The sequence below is a fragment of the Thunnus albacares genome, chromosome 3 (genome assembly GCF_914725855.1).
Source record: "Thunnus albacares chromosome 3, fThuAlb1.1, whole genome shotgun sequence".
NCBI lineage: Eukaryota > Metazoa > Chordata > Actinopteri > Scombriformes > Scombridae > Thunnus > Thunnus albacares.
The window spans coordinates 1356520-1381355 of NC_058108.1; the positions used below are offsets into that span (position 1 = coordinate 1356520).

Genomic DNA, 24836 nt, shown 5'->3' on the forward strand with positions numbered 1-24836 from the left:
TGTAAAATGGCAAAACAGAAATACTCAACTCAAGTAAAGTGAATGTACCGCAACATTGTTCTTAAAGTCTCACTCTGCTCAAAAATGTGTTTTTCTTCTTGTTACGTCAGTTGACCTTCACTGTGCAGAATGATGTACGTGCAGACTTTGATACATAAAAGTTGTTTTCACATTCATCTGCTGAAGGGGGAAGGTTTATCTGTGCTCACTGAAAATCCTACGAGCCTATGAGCAGGATTTGTGACATCACAGCTAGTTTGGAAACTTGAAGCCTCCAGTGCACAAACACTGAGTAACTTTTGAATATGAAAATATTTACATATTCATAGATTCTGGATTTTTAATGAGGGAGAAGGAAGAGATGTAATTTTAAGATTTTCTAACTAGGTAACTGAACTTTTTTGTGGAAAAAAACAGACACAAAACATATCTAGGGGGGATCTTAAAGTGCAGTACTCAAGTACTTTCTATCTCTAACATTTTGTTTGAAAAGGTATTAGCTGGTTGGTTAGCCTTTACCCTGATGAAAGCAAATTAATCTCACTCTAACTGGTCATCTTTTAGCCTTCATCTATTTAAATTTAAATCACCCGAATATCATAATAAGATCTTTATATTTGAGTCATTTCTGTGCAGTGTGTGAGGCTGCAGCGCCCTCTGCTGTCACGGCTGTATATCACTCCGCCGGAGCTCTTTTCCTATTGGCCGCTTTCGACCACGTGACCAAAACATAATCATGGCGGCCTCAGCTACTGTCCGGTCGAGCATGGGACTGACTTTGAGACTTTCTCGAGTTATACCGGACTGTAGCACATGTCCCCTGTACAGGCTAAAGAGCTGTGGGAACAGTGCAGCTAATTTACAAAGGGGAGGCTCCTTCGATAGTTTCCGAACGATTAATCGACATTTGCAGACGAGTATAGGTGAGTGTTGCAGCTTGCTAACACATTTAGCCTCACTAAGACCCTGCTTCTTGTACCTCAGGACGATTTATGCACGATAAGTCTGAATAAGCGGTGATAATTCTCCTTTTTACAAGAGTTTATGTTACTGATGATGCCAGGAAAGATTGGCGTGCAGGTGGTCGGGGGATGTCGGCCATCATTAGTATCGAAAGTTCACTCAATAACACTTGTGTAACTTTACGTCACCCAGATGTTGTGGTGAAACCTTGTGCAACAAGTCACACATCCCCTCGATGCTGTGGAGTCTGTTATCACCCCTGACAGCAGCGATACTCATTTTCCTGATACCTTCTTATCTTCTCTCGAAGGTCTTTACCACAGTGAGGAGGGGAGCTCCAACGCAGAAGACCCAGACGATGTGTAAGTTTACGAGGTTTTTTTTTTTTTTTTTTTAATTTTTTAAAATTAAGTAATACACATTTATACTTTTAGTAAGAACAGAGCTTCATCTATCCAACATTAAAACAGAATTTCAGTTCCAAACCAGTGGAGACTGCATCTTATTTTACAGGGTGGAAAGATATTTCTAATTTTTGCCCAGTCATGCTCAACTTGCATTTTGTGGCACACTGACCTCATCCTGAACTTGTGCTTGATTTGGATAGAAGAGAGCTGCCTAATTTTTTCAAGTCTGTCTTACAACAAACACTGAAAGAGGTTTTCCTCGCTGTAATCATTCAAAGATCCCCTTCAAATGTACTTTCAATGGAAGTGATGGGGGACAAAATCCGTTTAAACATTTATTTGAAGCTTATATGAGGCTTCAGCAGTTTGATTTAGTCATATCAAGTGGATATCTGTCACATTTTAGCATCAAATTCCCTCTTTGTGTTTCCCTGTTGAGCTGCGTTGGAAGTATAGTAACAAAAAGAGGGACTCTGGCACTAAAAAGACTGTAACAAAGCTTCATATTAGCTTCAGATAAACTTTTAAATACATTTTTGCACAGGAGCACTGGATTTTGGCCCCCATCACTTCCATTGTAAGTGTATTATGAAGGGATCTTCTAATAGTCAGTATAAACAGGAGGATTGATTATGGCAAGAAAAAACATTTGTCAGTGTTCATTTAGGCACCTGACTGTTGTTTTAAGACAGACCTGGAAAAACTGTGAACCTGTCCTTTAAAAAAAAGTGCCAGTTCTCCAATCAGCACCTGGCATTGCACACACATAAAGCATTTGAGGGCAAGAATCATCTGTATGAATTATAAATTTTAGGGTACAAATTTGCAGTTCTGAACATTAATAATAATTCATGCAGGGCTGAAACAATTATTTTCATTATCAATGAATCTATCAATTATTTTCTCAATTAATTGATTAGTTGATCACTGTTTTCCCAGAGCCTGAGAGAAAATGTCTTGTTTTGTCTACAACCTAAAGATATTCAGTTTACTATCATAGAAACCACATTTATATTCACATTTGAGAGGCTGGGATCTGAGATTTTTTTTTTCTTAAAAAATGACTCAAAATGATTAATTAATTAACAGAATGGTAAAATAGTTGACAATTATTTTAATAGCTGACAACTAATCGATTAATCATCGCAGCTCTAAAATGCACACTAATTAGCAAAATGTTCACTCCTGATAAAGTACCTGTGGGGTTCCGTACAAACCAATATGTACAGATTTGCTGCATAAATCCAAGTTGAAGTCGACCAAAAATCTTGCGTAGCTGCACATTTTTAGCCTTGTGTTGGGGCTAATTTGAGCAGGAATCTGCCTGACACTTACAATAGTTACTCCATGATAAGTAAGGACACTCAGACAGAAATCTAATGTGACTCACTGGTGAGTTTTACAAGCACTGGCCTGAACATTGGAAATCAGAGTCTTCTTGAATTGGCTGATATTACTTCAGCACAGATATATTAGAGTAGGTTGCAGTGCAGAAATACCAAAGTTATTTTTGAGGCAACTTACAGACAATGTCACCATTAACATCTGTGTAGATTCTCAGTCATCCAGGTCACGGTACGTCCAGAAGAGCTGAGTTGAGGGCAACTGGACCCGGCTTTGATTCTTGAAGACATTTTGGAAAAAGACTAATACTAGAAACATGTACATTGATATCAAAGTGGTTATTTTATGGTTGCCATTATGGCCATATTATTATAGATTTCATTTGTCTTCAGTTCTGAAATGAAGACTTTTAGATAAAAGAAGAAACATCTTCAAGAATCTAAAACAACTCCAGTCACACATGACTCAGCTCTTCTGGCGTTAACTGTCAATTATTGATCTTGTATCAACCTCAAAAATTCAATATCAGGCGCAAATGAAAATGGAATTCCTCTACTGCCTCCATTTTTCTTTTAATCAAAACGGCAAAATGATGAATGAAACCTTTCTTTAAGATCAATTCAAAACCTCATCTAATGTTTAATTTAATCTGTTTGAGTTGTAGGCATGAAATCATGTACAATATATCTTATATATCTTATTTGATGTCTGCTGTTCAGGGTCAATGTGGTGTATGTAGATCGGTCGGGCCAGAGGATCCCAGTTAAGGCCAAAGTGGGAGACAATGTTCTTTACTTGGCGCACAAGAATGGAATTGAACTTGAAGGTGAGTGTTTCCACAGTTAAAGCTATTTATTTGAAGCACAGTTTTAAGACAATTATTGCTTATTATTTGTGTGTCTCTTTCTTTCAGGAGCCTGTGAGGCATCTCTTGCCTGCTCAACATGTCATGTTTATGTTAGTGCTGCTCATTTTGACAAACTGCCAGAGCCTGATGAGAGGTAGGTCTACTCCTGATATCTTCACTAACTGATATACATTTAATTTTACATAAATGTGTGATGGGGTGAAAGGGAGATCGCTGTAAATGTTCACAGATATTTTGCTGCTTTAGGGAGGATGACATGCTGGACATGGCGCCCATGCTTCAGGAGAACTCCCGGCTGGGATGTCAGATCATTCTCACTCCAGAGCATGAAGGCATGGAGCTGACTTTGCCCAAAGTCACCAGGAACTTCTACGTGGACGGCCACGTTCCCAAACCTCACTGAGAAGAGGCACATATGATGGAAGAAGGGGGATCGGAGCAAAATGAGAGGGTGTCGCTGCAAGCTAGATACCATATGTGCTGGTTGAGTGAGGGGGGCAACCACGAAGAGACGCTCAGCGAGGATAGTAAAATCCGTAGCAACTCCCAAGATGTCTTGCTGACTGACAAATTCCACACTTACAACCAATGACAGGACAGGGCTGCAGATGAGATCAGACAGTCAGACTCAAATCTCACTCAAAGTGAAATTAATGGTTACTTCCAAAAAAAAAAAAAAAGAAGAAAACTGTGATGTTTTAACCGACAACGTATTTATTTATGTGGAGTGTTCTCAGGTCAGCATTATCACCATTCAATCTCACAGACTGTTCTTTGTTAAAACACCAGGGGGAGTTAAGAGACATTCATGTTTGTGTTGCAGAGCAGGTTTTTTTTTTTTTTAACAAAGTCCATCTTTGTGCCATTGAATGGAACATTCCTTGTTACAGCTCATATACGCACAAGTATCACAAGACGATGTTCTTAGTCATTACAGCCAGTCCATAATTATCACCCTTTTTCACATGTCAGATATTGTATGCATAGCATTTACTTCATTTTCATGTACCAAGTTCATTTGTAGGTTTTGTGATGGCTCAACAAGTACATGCTGACTGTAGTTTCAGGCAACTCAGACATTTACTGAAGCTCAGAAAGTGGGTGCTTAAAGCAAAATATAGACTGTTAAATCTTACATCTCACTTACTATAAACATGTCATAAAACACCCAAGGGCCTCAGCTCATAACCTTTTGCTTGAAGTGTTGGATAAAACTGATTTTTAAAAAAAATAATTATCACAAGAGGAAGAACAGTTTGAGCATTTAAAAAAAAAAATCATTATCACAGGAAAGACTTTTTTTGTCTAATGCTCACGGTGCTGTTATGACCCAGCACTTCCTCTCTGGTGACTGATTAAGGCTTGATTAGTTCATGTGGTTCAGCTGTGCTTGGATGGAAGTGGAGCCCAGTAGGTTTAAGTTGACGGGCTTCACGTTACCATGGAACGAGTTTACCACACTTACCATTTACTTGTTAAGTCTACTGTACTGGTCCAATTTATGCACAAATGTAAGTGTATATTATGTCTTAGAAATTATCAATATTTAAAGTTGTGCAATAAAATGCGTTTTAAAATTATTTTGTCCTCTCTGCACTCACTTTACACTTTACTACAGGGACTCAAATGGGACAAAAATGACGTTTCCGTTAACTCATTCAACTTAAATAATCATCACTAGTTAATTGTATGAGTATCTGGTGGCTACTTTTGGTAAAATCTCCCCGTTTATCCAGCAAATACTTAACCGGGGTTTTGGTCTTGTCCACAGAAATTGATATGTTTCTACTAAGTGAAAGGAGCCCAATGTGAACTTTTATACCTCAGCAGCTGTAATCAAGCAAACCAAAAACACCCGCGCAACTCCTCCTAGTCCAAAACAGGGATCCGGTCACAGCAACCAGCTCCATCGGTTTGAGTAAGTTGACAGACACTCTTAATGATTTAGTTGATCATCGATGTGAAGATCGAAGGTGAGCGATGGCTTGCTAACTGAGTGAACTGTACAATTACAATTCTAGCATGACAACCTTTGAACTCTGCTCAGTTAGGCTCAAATGGTGCAGAGTTGGTTAGCCGAGGCTATGACAGCTCTAAAGTAGGAGGGAGCTGATCGGTGAGCAGTTATAATACAAGGCCCAATTATTGGTTTATTTGATATGCGATCATTGATCGGGCTTCATGTAGTATGCTACTTTCTGCGATCTACACTCCTATAGTTCATAATTGATGGTTAAGGACACACGTTAATTGCTAAAAACGTACACCCACTCAGCCAATACATAGGCTAACTGAGGATGTCCAGTAGCCATTTTGAGTGGTTCACAATATGAAGAAGTTATGTTATATGTTATTACATAAATGTCCAAGAACAAAGGTGGGATACTAATTAATTTCCAGTGAGTGTCATGCACATTTACAAACGTGATTCATTGTTTAATAGTACAGTTAGTTTTGGGATATTTTCTCTGTGTTTCAGTGGCACTGTGACCTGTCTGCGCTCGCGACATATAAACTCAGAAAACCGCGAAAACGTCGACATTCTAGAACACGGATGGCTACTTTTTCGTTCTAGAACACATTTAAACTTAACCAACGGTTCCGGGTTTTGTTACATTTGTTCCGGTGAGTTAAAGAAGCTACATGTAATTAAAGTATTTCCACTTATTTAAAAAAACAAAACAAAAAACAACCTCTGCGTGGTTTTTAAATAACTAACAAAGCCAATATAGGCTCCTATAATGTGACGCAGGCCTAATTAAACTCGCTTTTCAAGAGTACAATACATTATAAGAAAACTATCACAAACTCTAAGTTTGTGTTTTCATTAGCTTAACGTCTCGACTGTTACTGTCGTCCAGTTTGGAAACAAAACTATTAAACACTGCAGTAGCACTAGCTTATTTGCTGGATTCAATAGCTTATAGCTCAAAGGAGCGACTAATGTGGAAAGGTGTATTATTCTGTGTTGTGCCAACGTTTGGAATGCAATTCAACCTCTATGATGATTACCCAGCTTTTTTTCTTGTCAGTTCTTTAATATGAAACAATTAACTACATATTTTCCACCTCACACAGAGTGCATGTCTGTGAGTTCAGTTGACGAGTGTTTTCTCTATCAGACTCTTCCATTTGAAAAACATTAAGTGGCCTGGAGAGGTAAAACTATATAATGTTTTACAACAACAACAAAAAAAGACAAGAGAGAAATCTGAAAAATGTGCATTTTTTTGTAGAAAGATTTCTATTGTCTTATTTCTTTTTTCTGTGATCACCTCACAACCTCTTGTGGGGGTCCACCAGCTTTGGAACTACTGATCTAAACGCTGTTTATTTCTATTTATGATGCAGACATTGCCTGAATATGAGCACAGGACAAGAGACACAAGCTGCCTTCTTCCAGGGAAACCAGAGCACAGTTGAACAAGATGCCTCCCAATCCGCACTCTTCTACCTTTTCCAGGAAGTTAACAAACTAGCACCTCCCATCCACAACAGTTTCCTGAACACGGATTCTCTGTCCACATGGCTTAATGAGACATCTAGGCAGGATCATTTCAGAGTAAAGCGAGAGGAAGAGCATGCACATTCATTTCAAACTTCTAATAGTTCCTGCCAGCACAGTTTGTCTCGTATGTCGCCTTATAATAAGGTGAAAAAAGGGAAACAGGAAAGTCAAAGCAGCAAGGTCATAACTCTGGTTGAGGAATATCCTGAATGCAACAGCCCCTGGAAAGTGCTGACTCTGATCAACCTGCAGTGTGAGAGGCTCATGCATCAAAGAGATGTAGAGGAACTGGACACAAGATCAGTATCATCTACCACAAAATTAGGCTATTCAATAGCCAAATCACTGACTGCAGCAGCAGATGTGACCGCTCAGGGAGTTGGAGGTGACTGTGTAAGTGTCGAACACACATTAAGACCATCTGTTCTTATCTGTGAGAGGCAAGAAATCACATCTGGTGTCGGTCCTGTGAATGATGTAAGAGGGGACAGTAGCGGAGGAGACAGTAGTTATAAACCACATCACTGTATGAAAGACTTTGAAGTGTGCTGTAGTGTTCAAGCGCAGATTCCTGAAGAAACAAACACTGTTAGACCAGAGCTGATGGAGGAAAATGCTCCACATAGAGACAAAAAGAAGGTCAAGATGAGTAATAGACAATCAGAGCAGAACCAGGAGAGTAAGAAGGGTTGTTTCTCTGCTGAACAGGATATTTTTAATCTACCCTTTTCTGAAAATGCTTTGTTGCAAACACATATCCTCAATGCATCCATTAAAACCCAGCTGACTTTTAATTCAAATGAAGATGTAAGCGTAACTCTATCAAAGCCGACACTAATACTAGACTACAATGCAAACCTTGCTTTGACTACAGAGCTCCCATGTGACACCCAGCTGACACCTCCGAGCTCTGTCCTGCCTTCTTCACAATCAGCATCACTCTCATTCAGCACTGCAGAGAGTCGTCACTCACTCTCAAAACAAGATGAGATCACGTCATCTCAACCAGAATGCTCACGTGCTCCCACAGAGGAAAAATCCCCTCCAGTTGCACAACTGAAATCCTCAAACTATCAGGGTCAGACAAACCTCTCACCGTCTGAAACGATAAAACCAGAACCCAGACCGGTGCAAAAGGAGGAAACTGAACACTATTCTACTCAGCATCGCTCCTCTGAATGCACATGGAGAACCAAGACTCCCAGAAAACAACCTAATCCCAGCCGGAGTGCTGATATCCAAGACCCAGACTTCCAGGGAGTGACGTTCAGGATGGACACGGAGTTGGACGACAGTAAGGAACAGTGTCGGCTCCTCATAACTTCAAAGTACAGGTAATGACAGATTCAACTGGAGGGTGGGGGGAGGGCATCACGTTTTCTATCTCATTATGTTTCTACATGGTCATTTAAAAAAAATGGTGATGTAGTTAAATTCACACGCACTATTGTTCTCTGCTGCATGTGATTCCATCACAGCAAGGAGCTCTACAAGAGTGTAAGAAAACCGAGGCTGAGAACACGAACATCACAGAAATCCCTTAAAACAAGCAGCTCGGATGAGGAGAGTGACCTGACAAACACTGTTGCAAGTGAGTAACAAGTAGATACTGGGAACTATTCAATGATGCTGCTGTCAGCTCATGTTGACATTTTTACAGGCTCTCCAGGCAGAAATACCTTACTAATAAAATATAATTGATTTCTTTATTTTAATGGGTGAAATTAAAGGGAAACCCTCAGGAAGAGCAAATAAAATACACAATATATACAATATATAGTGGTAAATAAGTTTGAATTTCATGTGTTTTAAAATCATCCAGAGCATCATTCTAACGCTCTCATGTGGATTATCTATTTGCATGAAATGCCCCTTTCCTCCACTAGAGGACGCCACCACATCAAAACATGTGACTGCACAGCATCACTTGGGTGGTGCTGCACATATGATGAGTATTTAGGAGAACAACTGTTGAAGACCATTATGGATATCAACTAGTTCCCTTAGTACCATGTAATAGAGAAGAGAGGAAGAAGAATCAGGGCATACATTTCTTTCTCTCCTGGAGGTGAAATGTGTCAGTGGCAGCAGTATCATAATGCTCCTAAAGCAACAGGTTTTAAATGACAAACATTTTACAATTAGAAATTTGCATACTCTTCCTCTTTAGACAAGAAGGAACTAGAACAAGTTTGTATTAACGACAGAGATAAGACAGCCAAGAAGATTCTGATCTTTGTCACCACCCAGATACACGTCCTTCAACTGGCCTTATAGCGATTGATAGGAAATGAACCTTTATTATTTATTATTTATCACAAATGAGAAAATCTTTTTCCATTTTCAGTTCACCCTCTATAAATCAGTGACTTCACAGATGCATAAAACTCTTTTAGATCAGAATGACCATTAACCGCTGAAATGTCATGAAAACGTTTTGTTGCATCACAAGCACTTCCTTTATTTTAATGGAACTGAAACTGACATGAAGTTTATAAGAACACTCGGTTCCAAATGACTCCAACGCTAACTAAATATTGTTGTGTTTCTTTTCTGTTTCACAAGAGGGAAAGATTTGTGCATCATGCTGCACCAGGAAGACCCCCATGTGGAGAGATGCAGAGGATGGGACCCCTCTTTGTAATGCCTGTGGAATAAGGTAGCTTTAGAAGACACATGCTGGAAACTCACCCGTTAGATATGGGAGACTTGAGCCGTATTCAATTTAACGGGAATTAGTTTGAACTTTTAAACAGATGTGAAGAAATAAAACATCTCTGATGAGTATTTAGAAATAAAACATCTGCTTAATGTTTGGAAAAAAGCATTAAGCAGATGTTTATTAAGCAGATGTTTAGAAATAAAACATCTGCTTAAAAGCACATTTAAGCAGTTATGTATTGGATGAAGCATTAAGGTCCGTAATGATTAGATCCTGAGGGCTGACTGTCCATTTGGACATTTTTGACAATTTGTCTATAAAGTAAATTATTAAGAACAAATAATATTGAATAGAAAACTAGTTCCAAAACATCACACCTGTAACATTTTAAGAGTTCGACTGTATGTGGTTTTATCTGGATGACATATTTTTCTCTAACATCAGTTCTATGGAGTAGAAGCACCTCTATGAAATGTCTAACTACAGACTGGATATGGGCTAAAACACTGAACCAGCTCTGCTGTTGGCTTGTTGTCAGCACTGGTTTGCATTAGTGGAAAAGAGAAAGACAAATCTGTTTAACTTCTCCACAGTTTCCTCCGTCGTATTTGCAAAAGTGTCAAAAAGAACTTGCTGTGGTAGGACAAAATAAATTAATTTCTAGTTTTTGTGCTCATAGAAGTCTCAATACACAAGCTTTAGAGCTTATATGAAACACATTCTGTGTCTCTGCAGTGAATCTGAGGATGACCATATCAAACACTCTTTCATAATCACAGCCTGCGGGAATAAAAATCAATTTGCTTCTGAAAACCACAGTGATGCTATGTTGGATCAGTGTTGCACTGATTTACAAACCTATTCTTTGATGTTTCAAGTGTCATGAATAAGTATCTGAGGGGTTTTATTAAGCATTCATTGTATTCAAATATCAAAAACAGAGAGGCTTAACCACCGCCATATTTTTGTCTGGACTTTTTTAGGTATAAGAAGTACAGAGTGCGCTGTGTCAACTGCTGGCATATCCCCAGGAAAGAGGGCAACTCCAACTCATGCTGCCTCAAGTGTGGAAACTTTGTGAGGCTGACCTCAGCTCAACGGAAACACACCACCTAAGGACCATACATAGAGAAAAAAGGTTTTTATTTCCACAGGAAGGAGTTCTGCATACACACTTGCACACAACAGTCTTCAGACTGGCACAATTCACTACAGATGTGAATGTAAAAAATGGAGGATAACACGATTATCAGCACCAGTCTCTTGACCCAGGTTATTTAAATTAGTTCCACTGCTACGATGTTGTACCTCTGGCTTTAGACAGCTCATAAAACAATCTGTATTTGTGCTACCTGCTAGCCTGTATATAACATATTTCACAGAGTGTATAAAGTCGATGGGTTTGTTTTTCTGTATCTATGGACAAAAAGGGGACATGTTGATGAAGCACAGACAGAGATTGTAGCTGAAAATACTTTGGAACAAATAAACGGGATAGTGTAGGGACACATTCAGTGGAAAGTTTAGTCATAATTGATGACTTTTTTTCATCTAAATAGCGTCAGTGTTGCTTGTGTATAATGGTCAGCAGTGCCAGACAGCTGCGATACAAGTTATTTCTGTACCGCACCAGAAACTGCAACCTGAGCTCAGTGCTGTGATCACTGTTATTAACTGCAAAACAATTTACTTCTCTTGACCTTGACGGCACGACTGTCTGCTATGTCGAGCAGAGGCATGTTTGGTTGCACAGGTTAAATTATTTATTTTTGTTGTGTTTTGTCAGTGTTTGTTGCTTTTCTTGGAGTTTGTTTGGTTTGTTGTTGTTGTTGTTGTTTTTGAGGGCAGTATTGTGTTGTTGCTGGTTTAAAAAGGTGCACTGATATCCTCAGCGCGACTGTTTCTGGGTTTCGGTCTGTATTAAATTCAGTATGAAACATTCAGTTTGTTTCCTGGTATTTAAACAACACAATGAAATATTTAAAGGAAAACATGTGTGCACTTACCTGTAGGTACATGAACAGGACAAACACTAGGTATAAATCTTCTTACTGGAAAAAAGGGCAGCGATTATAAAATGCTATAATAGTTTGAGAAGAGTACAAATATCACATTAAACTACAGTGAGAGCTACAGAGCAGAATTGTTCATTAATGAGACTTCCCACAGTTCCCTCAGCCCACCATGCAGTTCAGGCCTGTTTCCCAAGTGGGTGGCCTCACATGGACTGATACAGTGCAGCTATTATTTCAAAAAGGATTACGTCTTCCTCTTATTTGAAACAGCCAGAGAGAGAGAGAGAGAAAGTGCCAAACCATCCGGCATAAGGAACACCAAAGGAAATGAGCGCCTTGTAAGCCAAGAACATAAAAGATAGAATCAAGCTCACTGCAAATAATGTGCTTGTTTCATTTTTCAGTTTAGGCATATTATTGTTATTATTATATTATTATGCAAAACAGTCTCTTCTGCTGCGGTCATTTCAACATCAACTGTATTTCAGAGACAAATATAATACTTTTTATTCCTCTATAGTTTGTTACTGTACTTTGCAGATTAAGTTTCTTTCATACAAAACATATTTTGCACTAAAAATACACTTAAAAAGCTGCTCACAAGTTTATGTGTAATAATCTATTAATAAATTAAATTAATAAATATTATTGGAAACAGACTCTTTTTGAGGGGCCACTCTGCATTTTGTGCCTCTGTAGTTTTTTGTAATGGAGTATTTTTTAAGTGTGTTATTACTACTAATACTTAGCCTAAGTAAAGGGTCTCAATACTTTTACTAATCAGTACGCACTGGGAGTCATTTTTCACCCAGTACTACAATAGGCCTGCAATAAATATATGAATAAAATAGAAAAAAAAACACCTGGGTCTGCTAAGTGGCAACGGGTGGCATTTATGCAGCTGTATGTTGTCTTTGCATGTTCTCAGTATCATCAATTAATATTCATCATATATCATACAGTATTATTTGTAATGTGAACCTTTAGGTTTAATGTTTCAGTTCTCTATCTGCTGTTGTTTTGATGAAGACAGACTGCAGCAGGAGGAGGAGGAGGACGAGGAGGAGGAGGCTGTATAGACAGGGAAGCTAAAAAGTCAAAGATGCAGTCAGATGCGCAACTTTTTTGTGAATGAAAAGGGTCTGCGCCTGTTTTGTCAGACAGGCGCTAATGTAGCCTGCTGGGGCCGCCGTGCCACCAGACACTGTGAGGACCATGACCTTGGACAGCAAACTCATGGAGGAGACGGACATTGACGTGGAGGGACAGACAGACGGCGGTGAAGATGTGAAGAACACAGATTTTTCAGTCTTTCATCAGGGATATGCGGACTTGGAGCAAAGCGCTTCATCCTTCACCGCTGAAGTGCGGGAAGAGGGAGACTTTGCACTTCGGCTCCAAGATGGTCCAGGCAAGAGAACCGCCTCGGTGAAGCCCCCTTACTCTTACATCGCTCTCATCACCATGGCCATCCTCCAGAGCCCGAAAAAGAGACTCACCCTCAGTGAGATATGTGATTTTATCAGCCAGCGCTTTGCGTATTATCGGGAGAAGTTTCCTGCGTGGCAAAACTCAATCCGTCACAACTTGTCTCTTAACGACTGCTTTGTCAAAATGCCCCGGGAGCCCGGGAATCCCGGAAAGGGAAATTATTGGACCCTGGATCCCATGTCGGCCGATATGTTTGAAAACGGGAGCTTTCTGCGGCGGAGAAAACGCTTCAAGAGGCAACATTTCTTTTTGGGAGAGTTGAAAGACTCCAGGGCGCAGGAGCGCAGCCTGATGCCTGTTTTCCCTCTGCCCGGAGCGCACACCGGGATGGGGTCTTGTCTTCAGGGTCCTGATTTGTACCGAGATATGGGCTTAGGAAGTCGTTTAAGCTCCCACACTTGTCCCAGCATCCCACATGTAAGCAGCATTATACCAGCGCTCTCCTCGCTCCTCTCCAAGAATTTCCCCTCATGTTTTGAACACTTCGACCCGAGGCGCTGCGCCGCGGTCCCATCTTTGGCTCCAAACTCTCCGTTCATCTCTCCGGTCTCGCTTCACGGAATGATACCCAGCTACCCGGTTTCTCAGTTTCCCAATTTTCCCACTGGGACTATTAAAGTTTCGTCTAATTTAATTTAATCTAACGAACTCACGAGGAGCTGAACTGAATCTTCAGCTCAACCTCAGAATAATAAACCCACGGTACATTTTGTAAATACGCATTTTTAATGATGGCCTAAGCTTGCAGTCAGGCCACCATGTGTAGCAGTGTGGTTGCTTGAAGCAAATGTTTTTGAAAAACATGTTTTACAGTTCTTAAAATGTTTGGAATAAAATGTGTTTGACTTTACACAGCGTCTGTGCAATTTTAAATCAAGTCTCGGGATTTATCATTTTAATTTAGACTCTATAAAATAATGTCCGTCTTTATGCGCAGGTGCGATTTTTGACGATTTGATTGATTGTTTTGCTTTATATCTGTATTTTCTTTCGTTTTTTAAACGGAATTGAAGATTTAACTGAAAGATTTGTGCGAATTCAGCAACCATAATAAAAGTCACAATTTCAATTTCACATATCTAATTTTAAACTACTAATAACCATAATATTAATAATAGAGCATTCGGAGGCAAAAGGGGGCATAGCATTTTAGAAGATGAGAATGAACAAAATGAATATTATTACAGTATAATAAATAAAAAGCAGCATGCTGATAGTGGAATCACCAAACAACAACAGTGTAAATATACAGCTGATAGATAAATATTAAAGTTATCTGACAGGCCTGCTGATTTGCACGAGCCTGCACTGACTGGTTTGAAAAAGAAAAAAGGAAATTGTTCAAATGTGACGACATCTTTTCTTTAGCTCCGCTTTGTTGTAAGTTTACAGTGGATGTAAACACAAAAGATCACAAAAGATCTGAACATGTCCATATTTTCTCTCTTCCCTCCCTGGTTTATAGAGTGTGTGTGTGTGTGTGTGTCCATGTGTGTGTGTCCATGTGTTTGTGTGTGTGATTTCTTCCACATCATGTTTAAAACAGGGCCTGCTTCAGTCAAAACTGGCCTTCATATTACAGCACAAGCTGGCCTCATAAGCCTCTGCAGTCTAAATAAGTAGCACATGACTGTAGCAATGTTTGCTCTGTACACTGTCAGCATGGATATCACATACATCTGGCCATCTGGCTGTCAGGCATTATTACAAGTTAAAACTTTACTGCTGTCTTTAATCGGATGTACTCGGTGCTGTTTGTTTTGTTTTGTGGAAACATGAGCGAAGCAGTGCGCCTGCATCTGGGGAGTGGTGGATTCAAATACTTTTCTAAAAGTAGCAATACCATAGCTGAAAAATACACATGATGATAATAAACTGAAGTATTGTGAAGGTAAATATAAAATGCATTAAAGGTAAAGTAGTCATTATACAGAATGGCATCTTTCAGTGTGATGCATTAATGTTTATTATCGCCATTTAATGTTGTAGCTTCAAGTAGAGTTAATGTTAGTGTTAGTTCACAAACGCTTCATAAACTCATCATATTTGTTATTAATGCAAACTGTTAGTGCTATTTATGACGTAACTACGGCCTTTGGATGAATGAAATTGAGTTAAAAGGTCAATGTTTGTAATTTATTTATAGAAAAATGTGTATTTGTGTGTGTGTGTGTGTGTGTGTGTGTGTGTGTGTGTGTGTGTGTGTGTGTGTGTGTAAGAGATTATAAGAGAGTGTGAAAAGAAGCGGCTACAAAACTCAAACTGTGGTAATATTATTGACATTAAAAGAAAGAAGCAGTATCATGGGTAAATGAGACAAACAAATCTGCTGTAATTATTGTTAATCTGCTTTCTTATTATGCATAATAACATTCCTCATAAATAGAAACCTAAACTTTACATGCTATATCTATAATAACCAAGCAATTTTTTCTATTTTTCAGTCTTACAAAGATGACCTTTTATTTAAAACATCTAGATGGGCTTTTTTTTCAGTCTATCTTTTTACTGTTATGTACAAAGTGTTACATGTTTTTTTCTTTTTTACAGTTTTTACAAAGTACAGTTAATTTTAAGACTAAATGTTGGACTTGGTGGCTTGTTAAGGTTTCGCACTGTAGTTTGAAAAATACTTTGATCCACTCCAGAGGAACACTGGGTAAATGCATGCAGGAAATCTCCCCCAGGACTCAGCTGCTGGTGTAAGTGTGATGTGGCCCAAAGCAGGCCTTCTGCCATCTGTGAACGGCCGCCTTCCACCTAAATAACCCCTCAGGGAGCAGTTTGCTTTCCTGGCACGCTCAGTCACATTCAAGTTTTATTCAATTATAGCACACATACACACTCACAGTCCTCCATATACATGTATCTCTGTGGAGTGTGTCCCATTAAAGTCTGTCAGTGTGAGTGTGAGCTAAAACCCCTGAGTATGATCGTTTAGAAGTACTGTAACATGAGCCTTGTGACAGGAAATATGATGTGTGTGTGTGTGTGTGTGTGTGTTTGAAGGAAGGGGGACCCCTCTCAAATCCCTAAAACCTGGAATCAACAGATGTCAGAGACATATAACAGCAGAGACACCCATGAGCTCATACAGTAATTTATCAGTATTTATGTATTTATTATACATGTCCGCACAAAAAGGGAAAGACTTTATTAACAGAGAGGAATGGCATAGAGAAAGTATGGAAACAGAAAATGTTAGTCATGATTAAAAAATGCTCATGGGAGGTCAAAACATACTTAGAGCCCAGATTTCTTCTTGCCTCATAGTGGGGGTTCAGATTTGGAAGGGTGGCCTAAGTTAAACTTTGTATCCCCTAATTTTAATTTACCGTGATCGTTTTTGTTATGACTGACTTCTTATCTACTTCTTTTTCCTTTACTGGTGGAAATGGGCTTTCATACAAAAGACAAAGAAAGAAAGTTTAGCAGATGAACACAAGGTCAAGGTCACAATCCAGTTTATTTCCAGACAACTTTTCATCCCAGCAGTCACGATCAGCGATGCTTGAAAGATTCTTGGCTCTAAATCAGAGGTGTGAAAAACAAGTGTGTCTGATTTTTATGACCACAACAAAAGCAGAAAATTGGAAGATTGCAGAAATAGTCTATTTTCCCCAGCTGTGTTTACCCTCCAAACAAGCAGACGCTGACAGCGGCCAAAGCAGAAAACCAGAGATGTGATGTAATCAGCTCACCCTCAGTCACCCCATAACTGATCTAACACATTTGAGAATTTGTCTCTTTGTGCATGTAACTGTGTTTTGTGCAGTGAAGGTGTATGCATGTGTATGCCCGTTGTAACCACAGAAACTGTAGTTTCTTGGTCAACAAACAACACACGGAGGAAAGAGTTGGACCTTCTGAAGAAAGTGAAACAAGTCCAGAAATATATTATTGCACAAGCTTTGTGACATTCATTGATAAAGAGGCTTTTGGTTTCAGTTCATCTTTTTTTTTATTTTCATGCAACTTGCTCCTGTCATTGGTGCAGTTTTTCTTCTTTGGCATCTTTCCCACCCCACCACATGAAATCTTAACAAAACTGAAAGGGTCAATTCACCTAAATTGCACAATATATAATTTATCACTCAACCTTATGTTATCATACAGATAGTTTCAGCCATACTAGCAGCTCTGTGAGTCTATAGGCACAGCAGTGTTTTCAACTGAACACTAAAATTAGCATGCTAACATGTTCGGCAATGCTGAGATGTCTACCACGTTTAACAAGCTTAGATTAGCATGTTAGCATGCTAGCCTTTGCTAATTTGTGCTAGCTACAAAGAACAGATGTGGCTGATGGGACTGTTAATAGTTCTGCAAGTATTTAGTCATAAACCAAAGTACTGAACAAATTGAAAGTTTAAACTGATGACGGTGCTAGATGAAAAATTATGGGATCACTTAAGTTTCAATTTCATTCATCCTGACAGGAACATGAGTATCTTCACCAAATTTTATGGCAATCCATCAAACAGTTGTCAAGGCATTTCACTGAAAAGAACAAAAACAAATCCTCCAAATTAAACAACCAAATATGTCGTTTGGCCATCATGTGCCATGTTGACCAAGTTTCTAGCCAACCACCAGACCCCTCCCCCTCCTAATAAGAAAGTCAGCTCATATAGATGTCATCTGAACTATGTCACTTTAGAAATGTTTATATGATACGTATTGTATAAATGTTGATATGCTACATATTAAATGTATTCAAACATGCAGATTCAACGTATCCGTGGTTTGCAGAAGTATGAGGTGCTGTGTGCCTGACACCTGTAGTTAAGGTGAAGCCACCAACCAGCTGTAGGGATGGGTATGGTCATAATTTTATATTTATCTTATCAATATTCCTATTGGTCTGTTTTTTTTCTTGTGTATGTGTGTGTGAGAGAGCACAGAGAGCAGAGGAGAGGACAGAAGCCTTTGCTGCTGACCTTCTGTCCACTATGCTGTCAATACCAGCCATTTGAACTAAGTTGTCCATCTTAATGTGGTCTTTTATAGTCTGACCTGTCATGAGATGTGCAGCTCTGTTGGTCAGTTGTTGAATCTGGTGCCCTCTTGTGTTACAGTGTAGTGCAGAAACATCCAATCATATTCATTCACTTCTCACTACTCTGCTGATAGTCTCGTATAGTCAGACCTAACTCCGCACTTGGTTTTAGCCTGTGCAAGCGCTACGCTGCTGATAACATTATGCACCAGCTTCCTCCACCACCCAAGCATCTTCCTTATGTGCTATATATTTGTTTGGTTGATTAGTTCTGTTGTTAGGTGCTGCTGTGAGGCACGAATGAGCTTCCAGGCTCCTATTAACTCCCTGTTCCTCTCACTGAAATATTACACCCAGGTTTGCTTTGTGGTAACACAAAGTTATAGGAATGTGCACCATGTAAGCACAATAGATAAGGTCAAACTAGATTTTGCTAGATTGTTTTTCATGACAGAGCCTCAAGTTCTGGTAACAGAGCAGGAAAAACCTTGTCAGCTGATAATGTGCTTTTGTGCATAATCCTATATTCCCAAACAGAGTTACAACTATTCAAATGACCACAAACCAACTGCCACATAGTGAATATTTTGAGATGTTGTGTTCAGGAACGACAGCTTGCTTGTTGGCAAAGGCCGATTTGAAAAGAGTCGTAGTTGTTTTTCCATTGAAAACAAGACACAGGAGCTGCTTTTTTAGTAAACTGCAGTTTCCCTTGACTGATTAGTAAACCAACTTCATTTGTTATTAAAGGAATAGGAAGAAATACAAGGATGTATGCTTGTTCACTTTTTTGCAAAGATGAGAAAGTATGGAGTATGGAGCTAGAGCCAGGAGACGATTAGCTTAGCTTAGCATAAAGACTGAAGAGAGGGGGAAACAGCTAATCTTGTCCTGGCTATATCTGACATTAAATAATCTGCCTACCAACACAGCTAAAGCTCACTAATAACATGTTGTATCTGGGTCATTTAATCCACACACAAACAAAAATGTAAAAACCAAAAGTTGTCAACTTACAGAAAGTTACGTACTGTAACTATTTCTTGGCAAACCAGTGAGGCACAATAACTTCCTGTTGTCTTCCTGGAGGCAACATGCAGACTTATAAAAACATTAAGTAATGACTTAGCTAACTAATTGTTGGCTCATTACAAATGAGACACCTGTGACCCTTTATAAATGACTTTAATAACATTTGTAGCTGCAGAATTGGGGGTTAGAGTTAGAAAGTTGATTATTATTAATGTATTTGATAATAGATTACCAATGTTCATAACAGAAGACTTGATATCTTATTAGAAAATGAGAAACTTATGACCCCTTATTAATGATTTAATAATTATTTAATAAGTTCAGGCATGATGGCTCATAAGAAAGTGACTGTGACTGATGGAGATAAACACATGTATATGAAATATAATACTCTGGTGGTTAAACTTCTTGTCTCCAGTTAGTGAGAAAACAAGAAGAGAAAAACAAAAGATAAGATGAATACCTACGTCATGGCTGGAGCAGAAAGCCACACAAGATGAACCATTAATTTACGGGGATGAATGTCACGGAAAATAGTTTCCAAAGTGTTTTGTTCAGTCAGGTCAAACCAGGTCTGCAGCTAATCACAGTAGTTTAACAAAAGTTTGATGTGGTGTTTTTCTCAAAGCTATATTGAATCATTTTCTGGAATAAAGATGCAAAAAACATACTTTCTATGATATGAGTGTATTTTATTATTTGAAGAACAAGTTCTGTTATATTCATCAGTAAATATGACATTACAACCAAACAGAGCCGTGACTTATTTTTCAACTGTTTCAACTTCAACAACACAACATTTTTATTGATTTCAAATCTCTTGATCTCTAACATAACAGTCATCTTCTACCATCGTTTTTATAGACTTACAGAAAACCAGACTAGTTTATGTTAAACAAATTAGTGATGTGATGTTAATGAGTCACTGTTACTGTATTTGCACTGAAAACAGAAGGAAAAAGTTTCCTGCTGCTTTTGTTTCTCAGCAAAATCACAGTTTCCTTTGTGTAAAAAGAGGAAATCAAACACTTCATTTCTATTTTTTACAGACTAAGCAATATTAAGATCCCTCTCAATATTGTGTCTATTGGATAAAATCCAGCATATTGTAATACATCATTTTCATGAAAAAAAAAACAAAGTAAGCATCTTAATGTCTGGTGTATTTGTGGAACCTTAAATCATTTTAAGTGAACTGTTCCATACAAAATACCCAAAGAGAGAAGGCTTCACATCAGACTACGCGTCAGTGCAATGCTTTAGATCACTGTAGCTAAACACCTCAAAGGCTATCTGCTCAATTTCGCTCTTCTCCCCGCATTCCATCAAACATACAAACCAACCGTCATCAATGTAAGCCAGGTCTGAATAACCACTGGGTCCGCGATTGATGATCCAGGGTTTGCTCCATGCTTTAGGATTCTTTGGGGATTTGTTCAGATACACTCCTAAATTAACCCTCTTGTGCCTATTGGTTGGGTGGATGAAGAGCAGCCACTTGTTATGAACTGCATGAGCACCTTCACTTTGAGCTGGAAAGGAGACCACACTTCCGTGACAGCCTCCACCTGTTTCCACAAGTTTTTTAGTAGAACGAAGGGTCATAAAACCATCTCCCTCATTTTCACTGACAGCTTCTACTCTTTGACCTTCTGGACTACGGGCATTGCAGTAGATGACGCTGTTGCCTGTATCATCAAAAACCTCTGCCATTTCACATTCACATGATTGTTTTTCAAGTTTATTGCCTAATGTCCATCTATTACCCTGATCATCACTATATAGGCAGAGTGCATACGGAGACTTGTCAGAAACATAATAAGCATAAAGTGGGACGATCAATCTACCACTCTGTATTTGAAGACCATGTCCTGGCCCAACAGCAAAAGTGGCCCACTGCTCGATTTCATCCAGTTTGTCAGTCAAATCAGTCACCTCGCTCCAGTTTTGGCCAACATCGTTACTCTTGATGTAGCAGAGACGGGCCTTGTTGTGGCCATTACTTATCTGCCAGTACTCTTGGACCTTGCCTTCAACACAGATGAAAAACAGGAAAAGTGTTTTGCTGGTCTTCTCATACACCGGGCAGGGGTTCATAGGACGGTATCCATCAAGATGTGCCTCCTTCACTGGTTTTAGATCTGACCACTAAGAAAAAAAAAGAGAGGTGAGTAAATACAAGAATTAACTTAGTATGGATGCACTTACAAACAGTATCTACACAAGTAAGTCAGGAGAGGTGATATACCAATAAACCACCTGATTCAGATAATCACCTCAATCGTCACCTCATGAGTGGATTCATTCTTGTTCACCTCTCCTGTTTTCATTTCCAGCGCCACTGTGCTGGTATCATCTGAAGTTGTCCGTTTCTCTGCAAAGGCCAGGATTTTTTGTTCTCCAATGTAGATAAGAGCAGGAATCCTGTACACCACTCCCCGACAGAGAGTTTTCTTGGGCATCTTTGGTTCAAATTGACAGCGATTGTTGGCCATTGTTGGTGTTTGTGTATAAAATGATGATACAAAGGTTAAGAAAGAAAGATGTGCTTACTCCTCCAGGGTCATCATAGTTTGTCTGCTGAGGGTTTTATAAGTCTGGGTGGTGCAGCCTGTAAATGAGGAAGGAGTCATTATTGCATAATCTGAAACTAAAAGGTTTTTCCGGCCCCTTAAGGGTCAGCCAACGGCCAGAGAGGAGTATGTATCAATGTTAGGCTTACAGAAAATGAACTGAATTACTTACGTGGTGGAAAATAATTCATTGTCATAAGGATTGTAAAAACCTCATGTTTGTCAAGCATGAATTTGGCTTATTTTCCTTGGTTAATACTTGTGTAGCCATCCCTGTAATACACTTTAACGTACATAAAATGTACAGAAAGTTTTTTACATTGTGGAAATTGATTTTTATGTCTATGTTCACTTGACCTCAGTCCACCTGACCAGGTGTGCCACTCTGTGAAAAACTCTACTATTCTTACTAAGACCTGACCTGACCGCAGCGTTCACTGCAGGTTTTGCAGTTGATGGCGCCAAGGCATTTATCATCTACAGTACCAGTCAAACGTTTGGACACACTTTCTCATTTAAGTGAATAGGAAAGTCTGTCCCAACTTTTGACTGGTACTGCAAAACCTCCTCCATTTCACATTTAAGGTTGTATTGACTATGGATATAATTTGAGGTTTTTTAGAATTGTCTGATAACAATCTCTGGTGAGTGGGTTAGTATAATCACTATACTGGCAGAGCAAACAACTGTGAGCCAGTGATTTGATCTGTGCATATAGAAAAATGACGATTCAAGTACAGTATAGGGCAAGAGTTCAGACACACAGCTGAAACACATATACAGGTCACCATGGAATAAGATTTGGCAGCAACCAACTTTCTTCTTGCTACAGAGAAAAACATGATTCATCAAATGTGTTTGTTATGCAAGAATTTGTTTTACAAAAAATTGCCCTTTTTTAGTACAGTTCACTTCTCACAGCTGATCACAGTGAACTCTATCAGATGCTACTTGCAGCTGAGTATGTGCCTCATTAATTAGACACTAACAAACACATGATGCTGTCATCTGCATAAAATGAAAGTCAACATTTGGTACTTTGCTTCAGTTATGTTAGTTCAGTTACATACATGTTATGAACAACTTGCTCTTTGTGTTCCAGGGGCGGATAGTTACCGTGCCATACACAAATTCTTATAGACAAATCAGGGTTGCAGGCAGAAGTAGCCTAGTTGGCATTACTGCAGTGGCACCTCACTTGTAAACCGCATATAACACTGTAATTTATGTAAAAGAATTTCACTACTTCTCTGCACCAATTGGACACTGATATTTGAACAGTTACTGTTGTTCAGTGAATGCTGAACACGTGAACAAAGTCAGACAGAGTTCATGGACATGCTTGTTCTTCTTTTCCACTTGTCCACTACTTCCCATAACACTTACATCCTACGACTCCCTAACACAGAAACTCACTCCCACACATTTGAACCCTGCTCTGCACAGTCAAGTGTCAGCCGTTGTACAAAAACAAAGCAATAACTGAAGACATTCATTTACTGTACTCATTTGAATAAAAGTCATTAATCAATTACTGTCCAAATATTCAAAATCCCTTTTCTTAAAAAATGTGTTTTTCTTCTTGTTCATCAGTTGGATGTTTGAGCTTCACTGCAGGATGATGTATGTGCAGAGTTTGACACTTGACACTCATCCTCTGAAAGTGGAAAGTTTCTCTGTGCTCACTGAAAATCTAATTTATCGCGTGTACCAACGATCATTATTTGTGATATCACAACTAGTGTGGAGCCATCTTCCATCAGACATCTTGCATCCAACAATATTTAACAATATTTGCATATTCATTGATTCTGGATTTTTCAAAGAGGGAGAAGGAGGAGATGTAATTTTTTACAGATTTTTAACACAGTAATTTAACTTCTTTGTGGAAAAACCTTGTCAGACACAAGTTATTATTCCAAGCAAAGGATTTTTATATGTCTTAAAATATGACTGGAGGGGATCTTTAAAAGCAGAGACAAGCTCAACTGATTTACCTTATGATGTTTACAGTCTGCATGTGATGCAATAGCCTGTTTTTGTTTTGTGAGATTGGCCTCAATTTTGTATTTAAGAACAGAAGATGCGTTTTCAACTCACAAATCAACTTTTTATGAAGTTAAATAGTACAAATGGAACCATGTACATTCACTACTGAGCTATAATACATTTCAAGCTCTGTTTCAGTACCTGATACTGCACTGGGAATACTAGGGAAGTGATTTTCACAGTTTGGAGGTGGGTCAGTTAAAGGTTGACCAACAAATCAATTCTAAATGAGCACAGTGTTAAACAAGTGACCACAGACTAACCGGAGAAAGCAGAATGGATGAAATGTGGTTCCTGTTTCGACATCCTGGTGACCTGAATTTTCCCTTTTCTACATACATGTGAATGTTGTAAATCTGTAAAGATTAGAGAACGGTAAAAATTAAATCTCTGTACAGAAAATGTCAGAAATACACCCACAGTTCTGCCGTGTGTGCAGAAGTTTTTAGCTCTGAATTGTTTGCTGCGTCACACGGTGTTTATTTATTACATACCTATTTAGAGGAAAGTGTTGAGTGGAGTCATAGTCCAAGTTAGTCTTAATGAATAATAATTGTCATAAAATACATCTTAGATGGATGATAACTTGAGAAAAACCGCCTTGAATCCAGCTGTGGCAGTCACGAACTGGAGCTGTTTCCTGAATGCTTCAAGAGTGCTACAACACAGTGCTGTAAGCAGAACTGAGTGCCACCCTGAAGCCTATAAATATCACAAATATCCCCCTTTCCTCTCCTCTCCTCCTCCCATTTCCATGCTTCTCCTCCCTCCAAAACCGTTCTACCCTGCTCTGTATTCCTGCCTCCAGTGCTCATAAAAAGTGGAGCTGACAGGTGCTGGAGACCCAAGCCAGGGTTACGAGGGGGGAAATGGGGGCAGAGGGAACATTAATGAGTTCTGGCTTGATCATTCTTTCAATATTTTG

The 24836-nt window shown here is 39.0% G+C and overlaps 4 protein-coding genes across 8 annotated transcripts; 3 read left to right on the plus strand and 1 right to left on the minus strand.

The window, feature by feature from the left end:
- Positions 1 to 706: 706 nt before the first annotated feature.
- fdx2 (ferredoxin 2) lies at positions 707 to 5162 on the plus strand. Its single transcript, XM_044345909.1, has 5 exons — positions 707 to 923; positions 1274 to 1325; positions 3434 to 3540; positions 3628 to 3715; positions 3829 to 5162. Exons 1-5 carry the CDS (start codon positions 737 to 739, stop codon positions 3983 to 3985), a joined length of 591 nt encoding a protein of 196 aa, XP_044201844.1. The 5' UTR covers positions 707 to 736; the 3' UTR covers positions 3986 to 5162.
- Positions 5163 to 5370: 208 nt separating this feature from the next.
- On the plus strand, positions 5371 to 11695 carry zglp1 (zinc finger GATA like protein 1). Of its 3 annotated transcripts, none has more exons than XM_044345906.1 (5): positions 5371 to 5555; positions 6934 to 8424; positions 8569 to 8681; positions 9656 to 9749; positions 10736 to 11695. In XM_044345906.1, the coding sequence occupies exons 2-5, from the start codon at positions 6947 to 6949 to the stop codon at positions 10866 to 10868; spliced, it is 1818 nt and encodes a 605-aa protein (XP_044201841.1). In that variant the 5' UTR covers positions 5371 to 5555; positions 6934 to 6946; the 3' UTR covers positions 10869 to 11695. The 3 variants fall into 3 exon arrangements, with proteins under 3 accessions (XP_044201841.1, XP_044201842.1, XP_044201843.1); XM_044345907.1 differs by having other exon boundaries at positions 5371 to 5500; XM_044345908.1 differs by lacking the exon at positions 5371 to 5555 and adding an exon at positions 6102 to 6207.
- Positions 11696 to 12508: 813 nt separating this feature from the next.
- On the plus strand, positions 12509 to 14108 carry LOC122978730 (forkhead box protein D1-like). The gene has a single exon (XM_044345666.1). It carries the CDS (start codon positions 12983 to 12985, stop codon positions 13895 to 13897), a length of 915 nt encoding a protein of 304 aa, XP_044201601.1. The 5' UTR covers positions 12509 to 12982; the 3' UTR covers positions 13898 to 14108.
- Positions 14109 to 19960: 5852 nt separating this feature from the next.
- On the minus strand, positions 19961 to 24609 carry LOC122979623 (sialidase-3-like). 3 transcript variants are annotated; one of them, XM_044347219.1, is made up of 5 exons: positions 24406 to 24609; positions 24175 to 24267; positions 21843 to 21900; positions 21566 to 21751; positions 19961 to 21437 (listed from the first exon to the last, which is right to left on the minus strand). In XM_044347219.1, the coding sequence occupies exons 4-5, from the start codon at positions 21749 to 21751 to the stop codon at positions 20529 to 20531; spliced, it is 1095 nt and encodes a 364-aa protein (XP_044203154.1). In that variant the 5' UTR covers positions 21843 to 21900; positions 24175 to 24267; positions 24406 to 24609; the 3' UTR covers positions 19961 to 20528. The 3 variants fall into 3 exon arrangements, with proteins under 3 accessions (XP_044203154.1, XP_044203153.1, XP_044203152.1); XM_044347218.1 differs by lacking the exon at positions 24175 to 24267; XM_044347217.1 differs by lacking the exons at positions 21843 to 21900; positions 24175 to 24267; positions 24406 to 24609 and having other exon boundaries at positions 21566 to 21836.
- Between the last annotated feature and the right edge of the window lie 227 nt (positions 24610 to 24836).